The sequence below is a fragment of the Amblyomma americanum genome, chromosome 3, assembly GCF_052857255.1.
Source record: "Amblyomma americanum isolate KBUSLIRL-KWMA chromosome 3, ASM5285725v1, whole genome shotgun sequence".
Classification (NCBI taxonomy): Eukaryota; Metazoa; Arthropoda; class Arachnida; order Ixodida; family Ixodidae; genus Amblyomma; species Amblyomma americanum.
This window is the reverse complement of record NC_135499.1, coordinates 223,476,701-223,499,459: the sequence shown is the minus strand read 5'-3', so window position 1 is coordinate 223,499,459 and position 22,759 is coordinate 223,476,701. Positions and strand designations below refer to the sequence as shown.

Sequence of the window (22,759 nt, the reverse complement as noted above, 5' to 3'; positions counted from 1 at the left end):
TGTCCGGACGTAAAGGAATGTTTATTAACTGGCGCGCTCTCGTCATTTGTTAGCGGTTTGGCGACTACCATTTCTGACTCTGCAGAGTGCGGTAGTCAGGTTGGCAGAAGTTGCAGCTTTAAGCTTCGCTGATGCGTCCAACTCTCCGCGTTGGCTAATTTCTCAGGCTGCTAACAAGTGGAATTGTGGACGCGAAAAGCTGTTAGCGTCTCACAAATTCCATATTCGATCACAGTAATCCATAGTTACTGCAAAGTAAGTTTGCGCTAGGAAGAATGCTTCTCAAACAACCCCCGCGCCAAACATGAACCCACGATATCTCGGTGCAGGAACGGCCCAATAACAGCGAATAATAAAAAAGCTTACGTATGTGCCAAAATATTTATCGATTAGTTTAATCATAAACTCATGTTTCTTTGCTATCCCGAACTGTAATAGGATGCTTATATTCAATATTTGCCTTTCGTTAAGCTAAACTTACCTATCTTCCGCACATTAAAGTTCATGTTTCACATATTTGTCTCATGGCGTGATTTGATAAACTGCAGGGTTACGAATTGAAGTCTTTTTTTTTATTTTCTATGTACATGCCTTCTCTTGTATCGCTGCTAAGCTGCGCATCGCCGCTTAGTTGTGGGGACATTCATGTGTGTTCATACTTTTAGCTCACAGTTCGGTACATATAACCTAATAAAGGTCCTAACTTTTGCTGTATGCAATGCTTCCACGTAATAAAATGCTGTGGACCTAGGCAAAACCAATTCAGAGGCTTTTTATTCACTGCCCTCAGCATCTATAATGTTGGAATAAAGATTTAATTTGGTTTCAATTGAAGAACACTTTCTCTTTATTTTTCCTCAAAACGACACCTGCCATTGCTGCTTGACTTAGGTTATCGCGTCAATTATACACGAGACAGATGCGGGCATGCAATCTTTACCGCAAGCTGCATTTAAGGCAAAGTCAGCTAGCATATGATACTCGTAATAACCGGATTTTGTATCATTTACGCAGCACGCTTTCGCACATGCTCACCCAGCAAGAGATGCGTCAATAGAAAATGCCCTAGGTGATTGGCTTGGAATGTGGCTTCAAAGCCGTCCTCCGTTTCTTCTCGCGTTGGAGGTGCTGGAAAGAGACCCACGAGTCCAATCAAGTTTCACTCAAGCAACTTCAAATAGAGCAACAACAAGCATTTAAGCTATTCCTTTACGTGGATAGGAAGCACGGATTATCCCATACAGAACGGTTTGGCTTGCATGAAAGCCGATTAACTTTCAGTGGCCCTCTACCGCTGCCATCTCCCTTTGTGTCCGCATGGGCTCGAACTGCTTGTACTTCATCGTGCTGTTTCGCATTATGAGAAAGTAGCATTTCCATGCTGTCCCGCAGCCTGTTAAGCGCTAAACAATACAGTAACTCGCTGTCCCCATAACTGATCCTCTCAGAAGATCTTGATAGGCAAGGCACCTTCTTTAGACCAAAATACCTGTGATTTATGGCAGCGAATCCTTTACATGGAGCTTTATTCCACCTTCGATAACCTCTCCTGACAATCAAAATGACACACAAAATTCCAACTCAGGGCAAGAGAATTGGAGCGACATTTAGTCGCGGCTCTTGCTTCGTAAGCACGGAAATGAACTTAGCGCTCAAATGTAGGGATGACCATAAGGTCCGGTCTGAGGCAGCAGGAGAAAGGTGTCGCTCACACATCATGCCGGCGTTGAGGATGAGCACGTCCAGGCGCGGCTCGGTGGCGACCACCTGTTGGGCGAACTCGCGCACCGACTGCAGCGAGCAGAGGTCGAGCTGCACGAGCGCCACGTCCCGGCCCGTCGTGGCGCGGATGTCCGCCGCGGCCTCCTTGGCCTTGGCGGGGTTGCGGCAGGCCAGGATGACGCGCGCGTTCCGCCGCGCCAGTTCGCGGGCCGTCTCCTTGCCGATGCCTGCATGCGAGCGTGAAATGTGGGACAGTGTAGCAGACAACCTGTCCGAACACAGCTGTCATTTTTTTTTTCGAGTCATGCTGGTCAGTTGCTGTTTATAGCTTGAGAGTGGCTGCCATGAGCACTCCATCCCATTATTACTGAGTTTGCAATTTTTTTCTAATTTTCCTGATCTCAGTTCTACCTGACCAAGATAGATTCATCCTAGTCCTTCCTATTTTTATTGCTTAAACTGTACCGTAAACTATTGTTCCGTAATCCCATGATTTGAGCATTACTCTAGTTTTATTTATGTCAGATTTGCCGTCGAGGCCCCCCAATCATGCATCTTTAGATTGTCTATAGATTGTCTATAGGATTGCATTGCCTATAGGCTGTACTCTAGGATTTGTCTTCGTGCCCTAGATCAATTAGCAACGCAATGCCACCAACATGTCGGAGGTTACAAAGAGGTCCTTCATTAACATTTCGTTTTCCACATCTAACACCCTCGATACATACCATGAAGGTGCATGGATACATAGCAGCGGATGCGCGATTAGGTGACGCTGAAAATAAGTCACTGCACAGAAGCTCAGCCTTCGAATACCTACCCCTGCATTGCGACACCCGAAGCACATCTTGATTCAGGGAGCGTAACTCATTACCCGCAACAGCGTCGCCTAATTGTAACAAAACAGCGCGCGTAACCTTCGTATAGATCACCGGGAACCAGCTGCTACCACCCCATTGCAGCAAAATTTACTCCACAAAGCCAAACACAACGTCCATTTGAAATGATGAGATGGTCTAAAATTCGGAGAAACCTAAAATTCAGTCGGCGAACATTTGACTCGCAATATTTTAAGCTATTTCCCTCGAAATCTGATCACTGCCGAAAAACGCAGCGCATATCTTCCACCAAATGTCAAGACTTCGAAAGATATGGGGCTTAGCAATCGCAGTGACTTATTTACACTTCAAGTTGTACTCCTCATGTATTACATCAGGCGCGGATAGTGCGAAAGTGGAGGTCAGAATTGTTGGTCGCAAAAAAAAAATTAACATTGTTTGCTCTGTCTTGTTGCTTAAATGATTAAAATTCTGCGATATCAAGCGCAACCGTCAATCTGTCCTCCTATGCACCATCCGAAAGGCGTTTCGAACAGCATGGCTACGCCAAACGTTAGCTGCGCCTCTCGATCGCGCGTCCCACCCGACCCTCATAAAAATGGTCTATAGACAGTCTACAGACTTCCTATAGATATTTCTTTTTGTCTATTCATACTCCATAGACTGTTTATAGAAAAATGTCTACTAGAAGTGTATGGCCATAAATCTATAGGTTGTCTATAGATTGTCTATAGGACTGCATTGTCTATAGGCTGTACTCTAGGATTTGTCTATAGAGAGTCTATATACGTTATAGACAGAAGTCTATGGACAGTCTTTAAACTTCTAAAAAGTTTTTGTAAAGGAATGACGACGAAGGTTGTGCGAGGTACGGGCTGCATACGCAGTATGGGCACGTGATCGTGGACCGAGCGATGCGACGCTGCAGTAGCGGAGGACGTGTGCCAGGAACACCCCTCGCTATAAAATGCTTGCGCTGGCGCTGAACGCAGAGTGGACATTGAGCGAGAGTGGGCGGGCTGCGTGTGTCGATGAACCGCGCACGCTTCCGCTCGGTAGAGACGTGCAATCGAGGCGCTATATATGGAGCCACCGAATGCGTCCTGCTGCGTCAGCGTGGTCCCGAGTGCGCAAATCGTGCGAGGCTCGTCTGCGGGCATACCGCATTTCTCCGTATACGCATGGTCGTGCGAAATGTAGGTCGACGCTGTCCCTTCACTTTCACGGAACAAAACGAAATTATCGCGCGATTGTAAGTCGAACGTGCAATGAGGTCGTTTCAAGACAAGCCGCTTCTTTGCCTTCACCCAGTGTGGACTGGACGCCCGCGAAGTCGCCGGAAAAATACGGCGCCCGCAGCCCCACGTTGTCATGTCCCTCGCAAGAAATGAAGTACTGATAAGGCATTCCCGCATACTGGCACGAAATCGTACAATCGGGGTTCGTGACGAAATAGAGACGATGCAGGAACATTTCGCTGTAATCGCTAAGATTTAGTGCAAGAGATGTCCCTGACGGTGTCAACCGCACGTGGACTTCCGCATTTTCTGCGCTGCCCTGCAGGCTTGTCAAGCCCACCTTTGCCGTCAAAGCGTTCCGAACACCACTGCCCATCATATATATAATGTTAGAGCGCCCTTTTCATTCACTGATTTTGATACAAAGGGGGCGGCTTCGTGCCGGGGAGAATTCGTTTAGTTAGCTAAAAGTCATGAAGAAAAGGTCACATATTCGTAGCACAGGAAAACAGAGCCAGGTTCTTCATGGTATCCGTGTTTACGCGCCGTCTTCTTGAGCTCCTGCAAACAACCTTTTTTTTTGCGTGCTCAGTTTTTCTGTACTCTGTTTCGCGCTAAAATTTCAGATGACTCCGCGGAAGTGAGATTTCAAAAGCTGAAATCAAATGAGGTTGAGGTTCTGGCTCGCTACTACAGCGTGGCTAACATAGCGATGGTAGCCGAGAATCTCATCAACGTAGCGACATTTTAGATGTGGATGACAGCCAGCAGTAGGCTTTTTATGCGCGGGGCCGTGAACCCCACAGGTAACTAACGAACTCGACGCTCACGTTCCCAAACTATCTCCACAAAACAATGGAACGGAAGCGAGTGCGCGCCACACGAACAGCTGAATTTGATTTGTGCATCATCAGAGCATTTTCAGAAAATGAACTTTTCACTAACAGGAGAAAATCGCGAGAAATGAGCCCTGTGCCCTATATACGGTCGAATACTGAATTTGAAACCGCCAGAGCTTATGGATATACCAAATTAGCGAAAACTGTCATAATATTAATAATAATTGGTTTTGGGGGGAAAGGAAATGGCGCAGTATCTGTCTCATATATCGTTGGACACCTGAACCGCGCCCTAAGGGAAGGGATAAAGGAGGGAGTGAAAGAATAAAGGAAGAAGAGGTGACGTAGTGGAGGGCTCCGGAATAATTTCGACCACCTGGGGATCTTTAACGTGCACTGACATCGCACAGCACACGGGCGCCTTAGCGTTTTTCCTCCATAAAAACACAGCCGCCGCGGTCGGGTTCGAACCCGGGAACTCCGGATCAGTAGTCGAGCGCCCTAACCACTGAGCCACCGCGGCGGGGCAAGAGAACTGTACGCCATTTGCGAAGATCGCGAATATTATGTGTCTCGGAAGAAAGTTCAATACTTTTGAGCAGTATATTCGGTCATGTTGTGGCTACGTGTTGGTGATATATGCTTGTTTGATCTCGGCATCGTTTACTTACTAAGATCTAATGCGCAGCGAATGGCGCTGCAGCTTATATTTGGACCCATTTTCGAGAATCCGCGTGGCACCATGCGAAGCCAGGCGTACGAAGTGTACGCATAAAAATCGTTTTCAAGATGGACGCCTCCGAATTTTACGGGAGGCCCAGTGAGTGCATAATTCTGTAGACTTGTTTTGCAAGCGAGAAGGCTTTAAATACCTAAACGTAACGATTTGTTTACATTGCTACTATTTAGTGCCGCCGCGGTAGCTGAGTGATTATGGCGCTCGGCTGCTGGCCCGAAAGACGCGGGTTCGATACCGGCCGCGGCGATCGAATTTCGATGGAGGCGAAGTTCTAGAGGCCCGTGTGCTGTGCGATGTCAGTGCATGTAAAAGAAGAACCTCGGGTGGTCGAAATTTCCGGAGCCCTTCACTACGGCGTCCCTCATAGAATGAGTCGCTTTGGGACGTTAAACTGTCATAAACCAAACCAAACCATTGCTGCTATTTATGACATAAATGAGGCATAGCAAGGACAACTGAGGCCTGAAAGCAGTGCCGTGCCACGATGGAGAACTCCCCTTGCCATTCGGGAGGGTAAATTTTTTTTCTTTCCGCTGGATACTAATTCCTGACTGAAAGGGAATATAAGGCCCCTCCCTGAATGGGCTGCAGTTTCCGTGCCCACCTGTGTTGGCCCCTGTGATGATGACCGTCTTCCCCGCCATGTCGACGTTGGACGAGCACTTGCCGATGGTCATCACCGTGTACAGCTTGACGAGCAGGGTGAGCGCCACGGCGCCGGTCAGGATGCCCAGCACGGCCCACAGGGGAAGCAGCGCGTCGTTCTGGGCTGTCCCTGCCGCCGCCACGAGCTCTTCCGTCGGATCAGCCATCGGCCTGCGCACACCCCCACCGCCCAGTTGAGAGCACGCGCACGATTAGCCGGCCTGGTGTGCATGCCTGCAGCGCGGATTCATAGTCGGAAGCCAAACCGCCCGCATGTCTGTAGCTAGTTTGCATTCAATATGACATACCTCTGTAACAGTCTGTTACGGGTCTTTTACCGGCCCTGGAGAGATGATGCTAATTAGCTGTTAAATGGCCCATCTTCAAAGTGACAAAATGGGAGGGCATACGCTTTAACACCAGCGAATTCAGCTAAATGTAGTGAAATGGTAAGCTATGTGGTTTGGTGTATTGTATCGAAAACCTGGTTTAACGTCCCAAAACGACTTCGGCTATGGAAGACATTCTAGTGGAGGGCTCCGGAATAATTTCGACCCCCTAAAGTTTTTTAACGTGCATTGTCATCGTACAGTACACGGGCGCCTTGGTTTCGGTTTATGGTTTATGGGGATTTAACGTCCCAAAGAGACCCAGGTTATGAGGGGCGCCGTAGTGAAGGGCCCCGGGAATTTCGACCGCCTGGGATTCTTTTACGTGCACTGACATCGCACAGCACACGGGCTTCTAGAATTTCGCCTCCATCGAAATTCGACCGCCGCGGCCGGGATCGAACCCTCGTCTTTCGTGCCGGCAGCCGAGTGCCATAACCACTCAGCCACCTCGGCGGCCTTGCGTTTCGCTTCCATCGAAACGTGGCCGCTGCGGCCGGGATCGAAGCTCAGCAGTCGAGATCCAGAACCACTGAGCCATCGCGGCGGACCAAAGCAGTGAAATGAAAAATGATAGACACACACACAAAAAAAATAGTGCGTGCCATTACTAATTAACTGAACAAACTAGCGCAATGCACATACAAGTGAAATAAAAAAAATGAAACGAGCGTTGTAGACAAGTGTATACCATCACAACTATAAGAAGTAAGAAAAAGTACGAAGTAATATAAAATAATGCGTGATGTACTTCTTTCTCTGTCGCTACACGTTGTAGCGTATCCTTCTCACGCCTTCGTCTACCCGCAAAAAAACCACAACAGAGCATCTGTCGCATATCCGTTAACCAGCTGAAAATCCTGAAAGTGAAACAAAGGGCGAAAATCTCAAAGCAATTATATCTTTACGAGGAGGGATCGTTTGTATGGGATCGTTTTAGAAATGATATTTCTTCATCCGCTGAATGCAGAAATGCTACCACGACTTGCCGGAGAGGAAAAGGATGCCATACAAAAAAAAAACGAAACTTCACCTGTCTGGTAGAAGCCTCGCCTTCACATGCACACAGCAATCTTGAGCCGAAGATTTTAGCGTTTAATGCATCGCGGTCGCTGTCACTTTTATTAATTGTCATCTTTCTTCCCACGCGGACTTCTGTCAAACCTTGAACTTCTCTGCCTGACTAGTGTTCCTTTAACTTCGCCGCGTGCCACAATAAGCAGAGTTCTTGGTGTGAAAGGCTCGCTTGAGGAAGGAAGTAGGAATGCGGCTTTCCAGTGGCCCGCCCACTTAACAGGAACATGCCGAACGTTTCAGCAGCATTATGTTTAAAGTTGGCTGCTATGGGAGAACGACACCACTCCGGCTTCGATATGCGGCAGAGAATTAAAGGCGCGTTCCTGTTGTTCAGCGCGCATGCGCAGCACCTGCTCACGGCGTGCTAGCGACTATTCTTCAGCCCAGAGTTCGTTGTGTATCAGTGTGGATAAAGAAGCGCGAAACAAGACAAAGTACAGGGAAATGCATGCACAGACGTACGCTGACTTTAAACCAGCTTTTTTATGAAGAAAAGCCCAGATTTACATAGAAGAATCGTGCGACCGCGTGAACGCCTCGCTATCTTCCACAGAGGACACACAATCCATAAAGTGAAGGAGTCCTATAGCGACAGCTTTCGATGCAGTAAGTGCTTGTCCCTTGCGTCACTCCTTAGCCGAGAATCGCTACACTTCCCTATGGTATATATATATATATATATATATATATATATATATATATATATATATATATATATATATATATATATATATATATATATATATATATATATATATATATATATATATATATATATATATATATTGCATAGGGGGACGTTTCTTTTTTTAAATTTGCAGTGCTGAACGATGGGAGAATAATACTTTGATTCTTTGATTAATCTGTAGCCTAAGAAGTGTTGCTTGTTGGGCGAGTTGGTGATCCATGAAAATAGAGCAGCGCGTAACAAAACAGGACACAAAGGAGAGACACGGAACGACACGAGCGCTAACTATCAACTGTTTATTTCTTGCTGTCGCTACGTATAAATACATGAGCCACAACTCGAAACGAAAAACAAAAAAGATTGATGAGTCAGCCTTTCGCTGGTTTCCATCGATCTAGATAGGAGAGCTCTTTCGCTGACCGTGCCACCGATGCCACGCTCACACACTCGTTACCTGCACGCAAAATACTACGAGCCTCAATAATCTCTCGAACAATCTTATCATTGTGGCGGGTTATGATTTGGCTCTTCTTTAAAAGTGGCATGCACGAATTTGGAAGGTCCCGTTTCTCAGCCTCGACCTTGCAGTGACGACAGTGTTGGCTTAGGTGGCCCGATTTGCTTTCATTAACATTGTAGTCATGTTCTTTTAGCCTGCTATTCACACATCTCCCTGTTTGCCCAATATACCCATGGCCACAAGACAACGGTACGCGATAGACAACACCCTCCTCACAAGTGACAAATCGTTTCTGATGGTCTATTACACATCTTTTATTCTCCTGGATACCGCACGGATTGGTCTTTTTGCAAAGCATAGACAGTTTTACGGGTGCTGAAAATAAAACATCAACGCCTGCTCGTTTTCCTAGTTTCTTTAGGTTGTGGGATGTATGATGAATGTAAGGGATGACAGCTACTTTCTTGCGGTCCTGCTGTTCATTGGTACCTGCCTGCTTGTTGAACAATCGTGCTATTTTCATTTTTTGCAGCAGGCCTTCAGCCACAGGAACAATTAGTGGCCCAAGATACCCAGAATCAGACAGTCGTCTAATCTGTGATGCTAAGCATTCTTGCATCATGTGCTCACATGAGCTTTTGAGCGCATTTGTCAGGCAATACTTGATAATGCCTCTCTTTACCAGTTTCGAATGCGCCGATACCGCTGGCAGTAGGCCTTTTTTTGCACGAGGTTCATAACCCCAACAGATGTGGTTAGTGTGAAAGTTAAGTCTAAGATCTAAGAACTTGATAGAGTTCTTGTCAGGAAGCTCATGCGTCAGAATTAATGGGTTTAATTGTTTTTTAAAGGAGTCGAGCACGTTTGCAGCGTCAGTATAAAAATCTGCCTTAGAGTTGTCAATGATGATCAACAAATCATCCACAAATCTAAAAATTTTTACAACTTCGGAGCTACTTAAGCTTTTCTCTAGGATCCTATCATGCTTTGCAAGAAGGAGGTCGCTGAGAACAGGCGCAATACAAGAACCAATACAAATTCCACACTTTTGCAGGTAAACACCTTTGTCCCAGGTAGCCATTGTTGAGCGCAGGTATACATCCAGCAATTCTAAAAACCCACTCACACTCACTCCAGAACTGTTCTGAAAGGAAACAGCTCCAAGCGCGTCAATAGCCTGTTCAACACACAACAGCAATTCGTCTTGTGGCAAGGAGTAAAACAGATCTTTGATGTCTATTGAAAAAGCCAATACATTTTTGTTTTTATTCTGGCACAAATAGTCGACAACCTGTTTAGAATTTTTTACAAGGTAGGGGTCATCAATTTCTAGTAGCGCTAAGTTCTTTTGCAGGAAACTAGCTACACATTTCTGCCATGCCCCTTTTTCCGAGATTATTACGCGAAGTGGGCACTGTTCTTTGTGCGTTTTAGCAGGAAAGTCATTGTAAAGCAGCAGAAAAAAAAAACAACCATGCCGCCGCGGAGATCCGAATCCACGACCTCCGAATTTCGCGTCCGGTGCTCTACCATCTCAGCCACGGCGACGGCGGTCCAATCTGCTGCTCTCGTGGGTAATTATATTTTTGCGTGTAAGCGAACCTTGAGAGTGTTCACCAGGCCACCCGCGTCTCTAGCGGCGGACGTAGCACGTCCTGTAATACCGCGAGTGTGACGTGGAACGTCATCTAAGAGCGAGGGCGGAAGCTTTGCGATAGCCATCTTACGCTGTATACCTATGACATCAAGACTGCCAGAACCGAGGCCCTCGTTAAGCTATTAGCAAACAAAGGAAGTGGCTTGTTTGACAAACATTGGAAGGAAGCCAACCGTCACCGAAGGAAGGAAGCCAACAGTCTTCCCACCAGTACCATCCTTCTTACAAACCCGGACCATTTCAAGAAAGTCATCGAAACTATGTTCTATCAACACCAGGTTGTTAGCCCACCCCTCATGTAAAGCCCTCAAGGGCCCTTGGGGTATCTATAATAAATAAATAAAAACAAGGTGTCTAGTTTCCGTCAAGGTTATGGTTATATATATATATATATATATATATATATATATATATATATATATATATATATATATATATATATATATATATATATATATATATATATATATATATATATATATATATATAACCATGAGAGAAACGACAGAAATAGAAACGTTCCCTAATGCAAAAAAAGGGGGGGGGGGGGGGCTCTCTGCTTGGCTGTTGGCTTTCTTCACACGCAGACCCTCGTTAAGCTATTAGCAAACAAAGGAAGGGAAATGAGCGACTCGTTTGACAAGCATAGGAAGGAAGCCAACAGTCACCGAAACTAAGGTGTCTCGTTTCTCTCAAGGTAATGGTTATATATATATATATATATATATATATATATATATATATATATATATATATATATATATATATATATATATATATATATATATATATATATATATATATGAAGGAAGCCAACAGTCACCGAAAATATGGTGCACAGGGGAATGTTTCTATTGTTCTCTTTAATTTTTTAATGCATCGATTAATCTATTGCTTAAAGAAAATAATTATAAAGCAGCAGAAAAAACAACCATGCCGCCGGAGTGATCCGAACCCACGACCTCCGAATATCGCGTCCGGTGCTCCCTCACCCTCTCCTCTCTCTCTCTCTCTCTCTCTCTCTCTCTCTCTCTCTCTCTATATATATATATATATATATATATATATATATATATATATATATATATATATATATATATATATATATATATATATATATATATATATATATATATATATATATATATATATATATATAAAACCATGAGAGAAACAAGAGAAATAGAAACGTTCCCTAACACACACACACACACACACACACACACACACACACACACACACACACACACACACACACACACACACACACACACACACACACACACACACACACTATTTTATTGACACAAACTATTTTATTGATATTTGTTTACTTTCAGGGGAATGAGTGACGGAACTGATTTGCGAGAGGCGGACGTCACAGGTGACCGTGTGGCACTGCCGGGTTATAAAAGTGACGACCATTCACCAGCTCCTTTTGCCCCTAGGGAAGTGCGCAGTCAGTTCGGCTCTCTGCCGTGTCAGTGGCATTCCACTCCTTAGGCAATTTAGATGGAGAAATCAGATGTTAAAGGGTGCACTCTTTCTGCGAGTGTAGCAGTTTTTAGAGTGCCACTTCTCCTTCATTTATGCATATTCATGAAGGGCAGGTGTGGAATCCGTATCAAAAATGCCCTACCAATCCCTATGAGCTTTGTGTTTGTCGTGGCGCTGTCTGTCTCTGCGCGAGACAGCGAGGAGGAGTTCTCACAGTCCCATGATTGATGATTGTTCTGTGCAAATTCGTGCTTTCCTTCATAAAAGCGATAGTTGAGAGTCCGAGCTCGTCTCTCTTGCTTCTTTGTCCTTTGTGTTGCTTCACCCTGTTTCCTTCACAGCGACGAGTGGCAGACTTGCGCAACTTTCCCTCCTATTCAATTCCGTAGGCTGCGCAGATGCCATGCGCATCGCATAGCCAGGCAGTTAACACGACGAACCCTTTTCCCAGGTTTGTTTCTCGCGTTAAGAGGAAAGGCCTGCCTGCGTAAATTTATTCTGAGCCAGTGGGCCTTAGAGTAGCTAGAATAGCTGTTGACGGCACTGCGCTTTGCGTAAGCACTCTCCAGCGCTGCAAGGCACTGTACACGCGTGATGTGCTTCCGCTTTGCGTGGCCCCTTCGTCAGTCTCAAGTGCGTCACACCCGAACGCTTTTGGCGGCTGTGAAAGGCAGACAGAAAAATGAGGAAAGAGCCTCCTTGAGACAGCAGCGCACTATAGTGGCTGTCACCGACGGCGCCTCGTCCACTGATGCAGTGCGCCGTGCAGCCGTAGCTTGCGCTCGCTGTCAGACTACATTTTCGCTTAGCAGCCGGCTCACCTTGTCCGAGAGTTAGAGAGACACGACGCTTGCGCTCCAAGCGGAAAGCGTCGGGATTTGGTTAAAACATGGGGTCACTGCGAACGAGTCCCTTGCCGGAGCTTAAAATGCTTGTTTTTAAGAATTAAGACCTGACTTCAAGGTAATAAAAAGTTATTTGATTCGGAGGTTGTTACGTTAGCGCGACATTCTTTCTTATGCTCCTTTAAACAGTGTAGTCAAACTCAGTTCAGGGTGCATCACACAACGTTAGCCAAGGCCAAAGACCTGGTTTATGTTGCCGCTATGAAGCTGAAATGCGATCGTTGCCACTGACATAAGGAAGCACAAAAGTCTTTACTGTATAGCGCTAATAATATTTCGAGAAAAAAAAGGGGGGGGGGGGGGGAATTAGAGCTGAGGTATACCGAAGGCTGCAGCAGATAAGTTTCAGACCATTGAAATAAACCCCGAAACGCGGGATGAATAACAATAAGTTTGTCCCTCCCGTCATCTTTCATTGCCCTTCAAGCATTATGTACACTTGAGAGAACTGTGGCAAGTTTCCCTCATAGGTCGCAGAAGATGGGGTAACTCGACATGGAGGAAAAAAAAAAAACTCAGGAGAAAGTGCCACATGAAATCTTGGAAGCCAAACCATAAGAAAAATAAAATGGAAAGCGTCATAGGGGGCAGACCCTCACGAAAAAAAAAAAAGGCAGTGGTGTAACTTCTATCCGGGTTTCAGTTATTCGGGTGTGCATTCCGCGGCAGCATGCACGTTTGCTACAAAACACCATGACCCAAGCTGGCTTGCGGTCTGACATCCATACGGAGGGCCTAATTCCGAAGACAGAGTGCGCCCTCTGAGAGAGACAGCGGCGTCTGAGGAGAATGGTCTGCGGAGCCTGAGCGTGAGATGCCATGCTCCCTCCCGGTATCTCTTTCTTCCACGGTATTGAGAAAGCTCTATAGCTTTCCTTTGGAGCCGTATGGTAGCTAATGAGTAATTACTGCCTAATTCTATATCTGCTTCTCACTGGGAAATTCCCCAAAACATATCTGAGTAGTGTTTTTAATCAGTCCATCAGTCTATTAATTTTCTCTAATATAGAAAAAGAGACAGAACTAAAAGCTCACAAGCTTGGCAGTGGTCTTGTCCCTTTTTTCAATGGTCCAAAAAATTTCATTTTTTCACATGAACAGAAAGTATAGAACAAGAAATTATCAACACTAGGTCAACATGCTTGTTATCGCAGCACAAAAGGAAGCCGCAACAAAAAATGAGACAGAAAAAAGAACAATTTCTAAACTGAGTGCAATATCATTATGTCAACTTATTTAGAAAAAAAATGTTTAATAACATCATTGGAATGGTGAAAAGGGTGAAACGTTTCTTGACTGAACTAACATCCTTTTTAATCTAACTTGGCTAGGCAACCCATGTATTTATGCGCTCACAGCAGCGGATCAAGCTCTTCTTCTGTGCCCATCCCAAGAACAAACTGCGGTGCTGTGTCGAGTTCTCTCCTACCGCTTAAGAACATACTTGCCGATCGCGGCATCGACGTATTACCTCCTGTTGTAAAGCCAATCAACTGCGCTGCCTCATTGTTTAACAACTTTTATCCATTCGTTACCTAATGTACGCACTGCCCTGTACATAGCAAGCCATACCCTTTGTAATATCAGGTCAAGGGCGCAGGTTATGTATTGCGGGAAAAGCCGTCACATAATGCAACAGCTTTGCGCTTGTGCTATCGCCTGCATTTGTGGCTTCTGTTAGCTCTCTCCCAGTCTTTTCTAGTTCTTGTAACAGATTTGTTATTGAAATGCAGTTTATTATTATTAATAATGTAATTTAATTAAAGTGCTTGTGAGATTAATAATGTATTTTTGCCCCGTATTATTTGCGTCTCCGCTCTTGTGTCTCTTTTTTTACATGGGGCGCAGAAGCCAGTCAAGCTCTTCAAGCTTTTTCTTCTGGTGTCCTGTGCCATTTTATCGTTGACGTAGATAAAAATTGATTGACTGATATTTAAAAAAAAGGCACATTGTGACAGCTAACCTGTTCAGTGTAATACCTCAAGTGTGCCCGCACCGAAAAAAAAATTTTATGTCTCATCTGCGGGATATAGGTGCTTCTCATAAGTTTTGCCAAATGACCAATATAATAATCATGACTCTGTGAAGAAGTCTGAAAATCCAATTAAAGTTTTTAACTGTATATAGGACGAAGAGTAAGGATTCTATACTTCGAAAAAGTTCTTCTGTAGGGCAAAATTAAGACAGAGCAGAAATGCATCGCACATCGTCTTTCTGAAGTTGTAACTTAGGCAAATGTGTGATTCACGTCGTGCCCCAAACACTACTTTAGTATTGGAAGAGAGCTAGGGCTAAGGAGTTTCTTTGTGGAAAATACAGCACCATTTTTCTCCTTCTAAAATTAATCTCCACATTATTCGCGTTCACCCAAGTATTCAAAGCATCCTGTGTTCTAGTTGCTTTTTGTTCAATGTCACCTTTAAATTTTTCTAAGTTCAATATCGCAGTGTCATTAGCATACGATAAAAATTTATTATCAACTAACAATATACAATATCATGTAATTAAGTCGGAAATAAAACCGGCCCCGAAATCCCCAGATGCTACCTTCTGGTACTCGTGCACCACTATTTTTTTTCTGATGACAAAAAATTTCTAAAATATACATAATAAAGATTTACAAAAGGAATATTGTATAGATTAAAATTCTTGCATTAGTATGCGAGGAGACTGGAAAGAATGGTTTCTAAATCTTTGTGCAAAGCAGCAGCCGCAGTCCTACCTACCTCTCAGTGGTGCCGCCTCTGCTTCCGAGACACCGGCGGCTCGAATCGATGCGTTCCCAAGGGACGGACGGTGCGTTCAGAGGTGCGAGGTTCTAGGCGCCTCTGTCGATCTGCGCGCAGAATAAAAACCTCCGCAACGAGTTGGACAGATGAGATGCAGTCGCCTCCAGTCGGTGCACATGGAACAGCACCTTCACTGCCGCACGAACCGGAGCGCGAGAGAGCTCTCTCCAGACGCCGGACTTGTCGCGGGCTGAATGGGCGCACCAGCGAAGAACGCCACGCGAGAAGTGAGCGCTGGTGTAGGGAGGGGGAAGGAGAGGCTGCTCAGCGGACACAGCCTGCGCGGCGCTTCGATGGCGCGACTGCTTTTGTCCGTGCTTTTGCTTCCCATTTCTTTTCCCCACAAAGACAGAGCCGGACTGGCAACGTCTGCGTTCCGGTGCTGGCGCAAGGGGAGGCCCCCTTTCTTTTTCCGGGGTTGTCGCCTGGCCTCCCCAGCACCGCTTCTGCTCTCAGCCGCCCGCCACTCACGCGGAAAAAGGCGGGGCGTTAGCGAGCGCCGGCGTGCCGTCCGACGAGATCGGCAGAGGCTCTCTCCGAATGCCTGCAGCCTCTCCCCCACCTGCGAGGCCAACCCTCTCTGGGCGAGGAATCGACCCCAAAATGCGAACGAACGGCCCCTCAGGAAGGTCGCCTTCGGGGACGCTGCGGCAGCGCCTCTCGCTTCGCAGAGCACAGCTCGCGTAATCCAGAATCCGAAATACAGCGCTGAAGAACTTGCACCAGGCTCGTGCTCATCGAACGAAAAAACAAAACAAAAATTCCCACAGTTCGATTACCGCGAAGCACGATTAAGTGACGTCTGTTAGCGGTGGTAAATGTGATATTGTTTGCTCATTTATTATCGTTTCTGGTAGAGCACGCGTGACTTCGCTATGTTGTCACTAGTGGCGTCACTGAGTTCGACCACTCAGCGTGACGTGTTTCAGTGGAGCCATGCGTGACGTTACTGCAACCAACCAGCTTGGCGCGGTTACGCCCGCGCCACAGATTCTGGACCTGGTGGTCCACCAATAGCTCTCGCTTCAAATGAGCGATTGCTGGAGCATTGGTCCTCGGCAGCTTGTTGAGACAAGTCACGAAGTCAGCCGAGTAGGTGCGCACTTGTTCTCACTTGAAAAACATTGCGCGAAACACAGGACGCCGAACGAGAACGACGACAGCGCAGGCGCTGTCGTTACACGAATGTCTGTCAGCTCGCGGTAGTCCTAGGGCGTGCTTCAATCTGTATGGTAACGCGATGAGAACGGTCGCAATAAACATTGTGCTCTCGAGAACGCTAAGGGCTGTCTAATGCAGTAAACAATAGACCCTCTTTCTTAGAGTAAAGGTTTTTGTTAAACGTCGGATTCATATAGACCGTCGACGCGCGGTCACGTGTACAGCGCCGCCCACGTGACCAGCGCCAGGCACGTGGCCGTGCAACCATTTTGGTCGTTGTTGTAGCCCACGTAGTCACAAAGGCTGTAGGAGAGTTTGCTGTATGTCTTAGGCATTTGCACAAGATAGCCAGCAGCACGGCAGTAGATTCCCCCCCCCCCCCTTTTTTTTTCTTGCTCGCCCAATAAAGTCGCTTACGACTACAGCGGCGAAAACAACGTTCGGAAGAGGTGGTAACGGTTGGACGTAACACACTATTGACGTTACCAGTTGTAACTCGCTAATACAGCCCTCTTAATATAGACCACTCGAATCATGAACAGCCTTTCTGGAGACCAATCTTTTTCAATGCATTTACGCCTCATTAATATAAAAAACTAACTGTCCGAACAATGGACAGGGTGAACACGCACTGAGTCCATGGGATCCATGTATTTTTGTCGCGTTAATATGAACAACGACGAGAACAACACCTCGCCTGCCCCAACAAGAACTCTCTGTCGGGAGCAGAAGGAAAGCATGGAGCAGTTTCTTGGCCGACACGGAAACGCAAGAAGACCCTAAGGGTCTGCAAAGAAAAAAAAAACACCAACAACAGCGGCATCTACGTGGAGCCGAGGGTGTGACAAAGGCGTACTCCTCTTAACGGCACCACTTTCTCGCAGCTCCCGGTCGCGGGCTCTGCGGTTTTACTGACAGCGTGAGCTACCGCCTTCCATCCCAACGTCTTCACTCCTGCACTCCTCCCGGTCGCGGGCTCTGCGGTTTTACTGACAGCGTGAGCTACCGCCTTCCATCCCAACGTCTTCACTCCTGCACTCCTCCCGGTCGCGGGCTCTGCGGTTTTACTGACAGCGTGAGCTACCGCCTTCCATCCCAACGTCTTCACTCCTGCACTCCAGTACGTGCGCAACGGCTGCACTCCAGTACGCAGATTCCAAGAATTCGCCGCGTCCCCGGCGGAGGTGAGTCGCCATAACGAAAAGACGAACTTAACATTTCTCTGTGTAACGTTTTGTACTTTTCCATTAGTTAATTAAATCAGATGTTCAAGCTTAACCGGGCATTTTATTTACCCCAAGAACAACGAAAAAATTTCACGAACAAGTCCATTCCATGTGTTTAGAGTGCGGTGCCGAATGCAGTTCGAAAATGCAGTTGCCCTAGTAGTGACCGAGTGATACGTCATTGGCCATCAGCACCTCACACCTGCCACGTATAATAGCGAGTTTGGAATAGAAGTATGAACGAAAGAGGTGTGAAGAAGACGACGAGGATGGCGTTAAGAATGACGTTTCTTCATCATCATCATCATCATCATCATCATCATCATCATCATCATCATCATCATCATCATCAGCTTTACTACACTCACTGCAGGGCAAAGGCCTCTCCCATGTCCCTCCAATTAACACTGTACTTTGCAAGCTGTATCCAGCCTTTGCCTGCAAACTTCTTAATCTCCTCCGCCCACCTAACCTTCTGCCGTCGCCTGCTACGCTTACTTTCTCTTGGAATCCACTCCGTTACCCTTAAGGACCAGCGGTTATCTTGCCTTTGCATTACATACCCTGCTCAAGCCCATTTCTTCCTCTTGATTTCGACTAGGATGTCATTAACCCACTCTGCCCGCTTGCGGTCTCTTAACACTAACGTGTGCTAACCAGAGAATAAAGAAGATGAATAAGTATTCGGTGAGGTGGGAAGAGATGATTGGTGGAGATGAGAAGAAGATGACGACGACAAGGATTACGTGGACTAACGCCAAGGCTATAAAAACGCGAGTGAGACCGAGACACGGGGGGGGGGGGGGGGGGGTGTGACTCCCGGGTGGTGTCCACCGTAATCTTATCTGATACCTGATTTAATATCTGCTGCGGGTTCTTGGATCCAAGATATTAAACTTAATTTTTGAATATAGCGGAGTGCTCGGCCTGAAGCACTCTGGCACGGGTCGGCCCGGTATTGCACTGCCTCCGGGATCGGCCCGGCGCATATTAGCGCGCGCCTTTTCTTTCTCTCTCCTATCCTTTAACTCTCCTACTTTCATTCCGCGGCAGCGAGCGTGGCTCGGCTTGAGCCAGTAGGCAGGCCCGTGCACTTTCCTTTTCTTTCTTCCTATCAGCAACAGCACCAGCAGCAGGCACGGGGGGAAGAAGAAAGAAGCGGAGGCGCCGGCGGGTCAGGGGCGCCTCGGCTGGAAGAGAGCAACGCCGGCTACTGCGCCGGTGATCTCGAGTTCTACGGCTTCGCACTGTGGACCCCCTGCCGTTCCTGAGCCCGTTCCGGGGAGTCAACGAATAACGCAACCACCTGCTACGGCCAAGGGTACGTCCAGCGCTGTTCCCACCCATCCGGGTGGTGTCCCCAACGTTAACGTCATCAGCATCACCTCCACGGGCACTTGGACCGGGAGCTCGTACGACGCCGCCAACAACGCCAGCCTGAGCGCTTCGAACGCCAACTCGACGCCGGCTACTGGACCCATGCAACGCTGCAGCAGCACCGAACCGTGAACGCTATGGTGCTTCGATGCCAGCGCCGGGTGGAGACAACTTAAGCGACACCGCCATATTGAATCACAACTGGGCTCTCCCATGTACCGCGAAATGCTCGACTGGTAGCCCAGTGTAGCTTTCGCTGCAAAAGGCCCAGTGTAGCTCTCGCTGCAAAAGGCCGTTCAAGTTAAAGCACTTTGAAGCGCGCCGAGAGCATGAACGGCACCGTTAAAGAAGCTAGCGCCGCTGATCCCGTGTGATTCAATATGGCGGCGCCGCGGAAGTTGTCTCCACCCCGGCGCTGGCATTGAGTCCCCCTAGTGAACACGAACGCCGACCGCTAACAGTAGAACGCTAGTAGTAGACGCTAGTAGCAGCGTGCCCGGGTCGTGTGCATTGACAGCCTTTGTGTTTTGTGCTAGTTTCGTTTGTTAGTTTTGTGTGCTGGTGTTTGTGTCACATAGGGTGTATTAAATGTGCGTCTGTGTGGGTACACCTGTCGCCAAATCCATTATTTCGGTCCGAGTGTTCTTCGGGGAGACCCGTGACAACACCACAATGCCATTTTTAGTGCGGTCACAGTACTAAGTGTATTTTCCAACTTCGGGAATACGTACTTACGTCCCTGAAGCCTGCTTTTTGGCATGCGGCCCCCGTACCCGCCGAGTTGTGGGCAACCGGCCAGCTGTGTACACTTGGCATGTCTTCACCTGGGTGAAAGCCTTTAAGCCTTTACCCAGGTCCTTCCCTTCGTGATAGATTCCTTTCGACTAAAGGCCTTAAAGGTAGAACGCCTTTAGACCAAAGTTCTTTATCATAAAGGACTTTAGGTCAAATGTTTTTAAAAAGCACGTAAAGACCTTAAGTGCCCACCGCAACTAGTGCTACGTACTCACGATATTCCGCGCTTAGCCTTGCTAAACCGTCTGCTATCTTTTTTTTTTTCAGTGTGAGACCCCACTCACCTATTTCGCCACTGTCTGTAGCGACTCGGGTTGTTCGGGAAGAGCTGCCTGGGCCGCACACGCCCCACCGGCGGCAGCACCTGCCATCGCAGGGCATTTTTGCGAGGTACGGGCTCCGGACTCGGCGAAGGTTAGAATTGGGTCTTTATTTAGAGATATTGACCCAAAATAAGAAAACAGGGCCCCAGGGCCTTGTAAGGTACAGACTGGCTCCCCGAGCAGCTGCTCTCTTCCGCTGCCGGAGGAAGACTCTCTTTGTCCGTTGACGGTCGCGTTTTCGAATGGCGTGGTCACGTGACGAAGCTGCGGGTTCTAGGAAGGAAGCGTCCTTGATGGCCGAATCCAGGCCAACGCGAGTTCCGACGCGAGAGGAGTGGGGGACAGCCGCGCTTCGCGACCCTCATAAACATGTCAAGTCCGAGAGGGGCGCGTCTTCGGCCGAACATGAGCCTCGCGTCTCCCACGAGGCCGGCACCCTGCGGCGCCGAGGGTAGCCAGGAGCGTTCGCGGCACAAACAGTTTCCGGAGCTCGCGGGCCCACAGGCCAGCAGTGCCTTGCAACGCAACAGCATCGCTTAACTGCTGCACCACAGCGCCAGGAGTGGTATGAGGACTCTCAGGGATCTTTGACTGTAAAGTAGAGAACGACCAATTCCGCATACATGGGCATTAACCCATCAACACTATCGAGTCGCACCCTTAACGCGGACCTTAAGTGTGCCCTCCAGTTTTAGTACGCTAGCACTAAGGCCCCCACTCATCGCTTTCGCCGATCTTTGTCTGAAGCCTACTTGACCGTGAAAACCGAGCCCCGAACCGAAGCCAAAACCGAGGTGCTAGCACACGTGTTTCACATTTGGCCTATAATCACTACTCTTGTAACGGCTTGTCAAGCAACCCCATCCCCTGGCGATGGTCATGTGGGCTTCTTTTCAAACAAATGCGGTAATCTGCAAGAGCGATGGTAATTCCACAAGGAACGCTCAGACCTTGTGAAGGCCGCTTCTCTTCTCCAAGCAGAACCGACACGCAGGGCCGAGAAATTTCGACAGCACAATCGCGTGACGTCCTACCATTCAGCCTTGCATTGCGTGGCCGGCACCAGACATCCGAAAGGCGAACATCAGTGGGGCAGCGTGACCTGAGCAGTGCGCACAGCCCCGATTGCGCGTATGTCTCTGTTCTGTCACCACTTTCCCTTCGTGTTTGTTTGTATCCTAACGGGGCTTAAACGGCTTCGCGGAATGCAGGCGGCTAAGGACCCTCGTGGGCGGCGCCGTGTTATTGGTTCGTCCAATTTTGAAGAAATTCCTCCGATTGCCCCTAACAAGCTTGTTTCCTATTGCTTTGAGAGAACGTCCCCAAAATTCTCTGTAAATAAACAGACTATGAACGGGTTTCTAAGATTGCCGGAAAATGTATTGAATGCTTAGAACAATTTTTTTAGCATTCACACTAATTACGAGTCCTTGGAAAGGAGCCGGCGGTTTATTATTAATTTTTAAAACAATGATTTTAAAAATTTTCGGGCCCATTGATCACCTCATAGTGAGGGTTTTTGGAACTATTCTGTACAGTGTGCACGTCACAATTACCACTCATGCCATGATGAGGAACAGGCCACCAGGCGGTGCCATTTACAGCAGCCAGGACGGCCATGACGTCAGCTATAGGGGCACACTGCCGGTATTCGCGTAGGTACTCTGCTCCTGTAGCTGGTTCCAAAGGGCGTGAGCGAGGTCAATCTCTTCACACAGGTGGTTCCGATTTGCCGCTGCCGCATCTTTCTGCCGGTGGTGCCGGACCCATTCGACGTGTCTTTTACGTTCTCCCGAGATCAATACACGTCTTGCTGTTTCGTCGGCCCCAAAGCCAGACTCAGGTGAGGCGTCTTAACTGAGGCACATAATTCCAAAATACCTGCGCGAGCGAGATGCCTGCTGTCCGACGTCCGCCGGAAGTTGGCAAACAGAACGTCAAAGCGCGAGGCATGCTAAGAGTTGGGCGCAATCCCATCATGCTCCTTTTCTCTCTGACGCGTCGTAGTGCAAGGCTTGAGGAGCAAGAGGAGAAGCGTCATTTTTAATCGCCGATATCTTCGGTGTTAATGAACCTAGCTAAAAAAAATTCCGTTTGAGGCGACGAGTGGTGGAAAACTTATCACTCGTTCGCTTTTCTTAACCTCAATAAACATCGCTTCATGGGCCCTTTAAGGGGCCGCTTTTCTGGCGCCAAGAGGGGGGAGGGGGGCTATGGGCTAGCTGGCGTTTGCGACAGGCAGCGTAGTGCAAGGGACGCATCTGCTTACTATTGCGTGTTTTTTCCCTCCTGTAATATAATAAATTGTACATGTATGTTAGAAAACCCAATTCACCTTGTTGTTGCAACATGTCGCCGGATCACCGAACCATCTGGAATCTCCGTCAGGACAC

The 22,759-nt window shown here is 47.6% G+C and overlaps 1 protein-coding gene across 6 annotated transcripts in view; it reads right to left on the bottom strand.

Moving 5' to 3' along the window:
* LOC144126206 (retinol dehydrogenase 11-like) overlaps window positions 1–22,759 on the bottom strand; it is a 43,320-nt gene that overhangs the window by 8,485 nt on the left and 12,076 nt on the right. For 4 of the 6 annotated variants that reach the window (XM_077660215.1, XM_077660216.1, XM_077660217.1 and 1 more), the window contains exons 2-4: window positions 5,982–6,193; window positions 1,713–1,949; window positions 1,036–1,128 (exon numbers count right to left, since the gene is read on the bottom strand). In XM_077660215.1, the coding sequence (XP_077516341.1) occupies window positions 1,036–1,128; window positions 1,713–1,949; window positions 5,982–6,189 (538 nt within the window). In that variant the 5' untranslated portion in view covers window positions 6,190–6,193. Of the gene's footprint in view, window positions 1–1,035; window positions 1,129–1,712; window positions 1,950–5,981; window positions 6,194–15,421; window positions 15,912–22,759 lie in introns of those variants that run through there. The other 2 variants (XM_077660214.1, XM_077660218.1) reach the window with 2 other exon arrangements.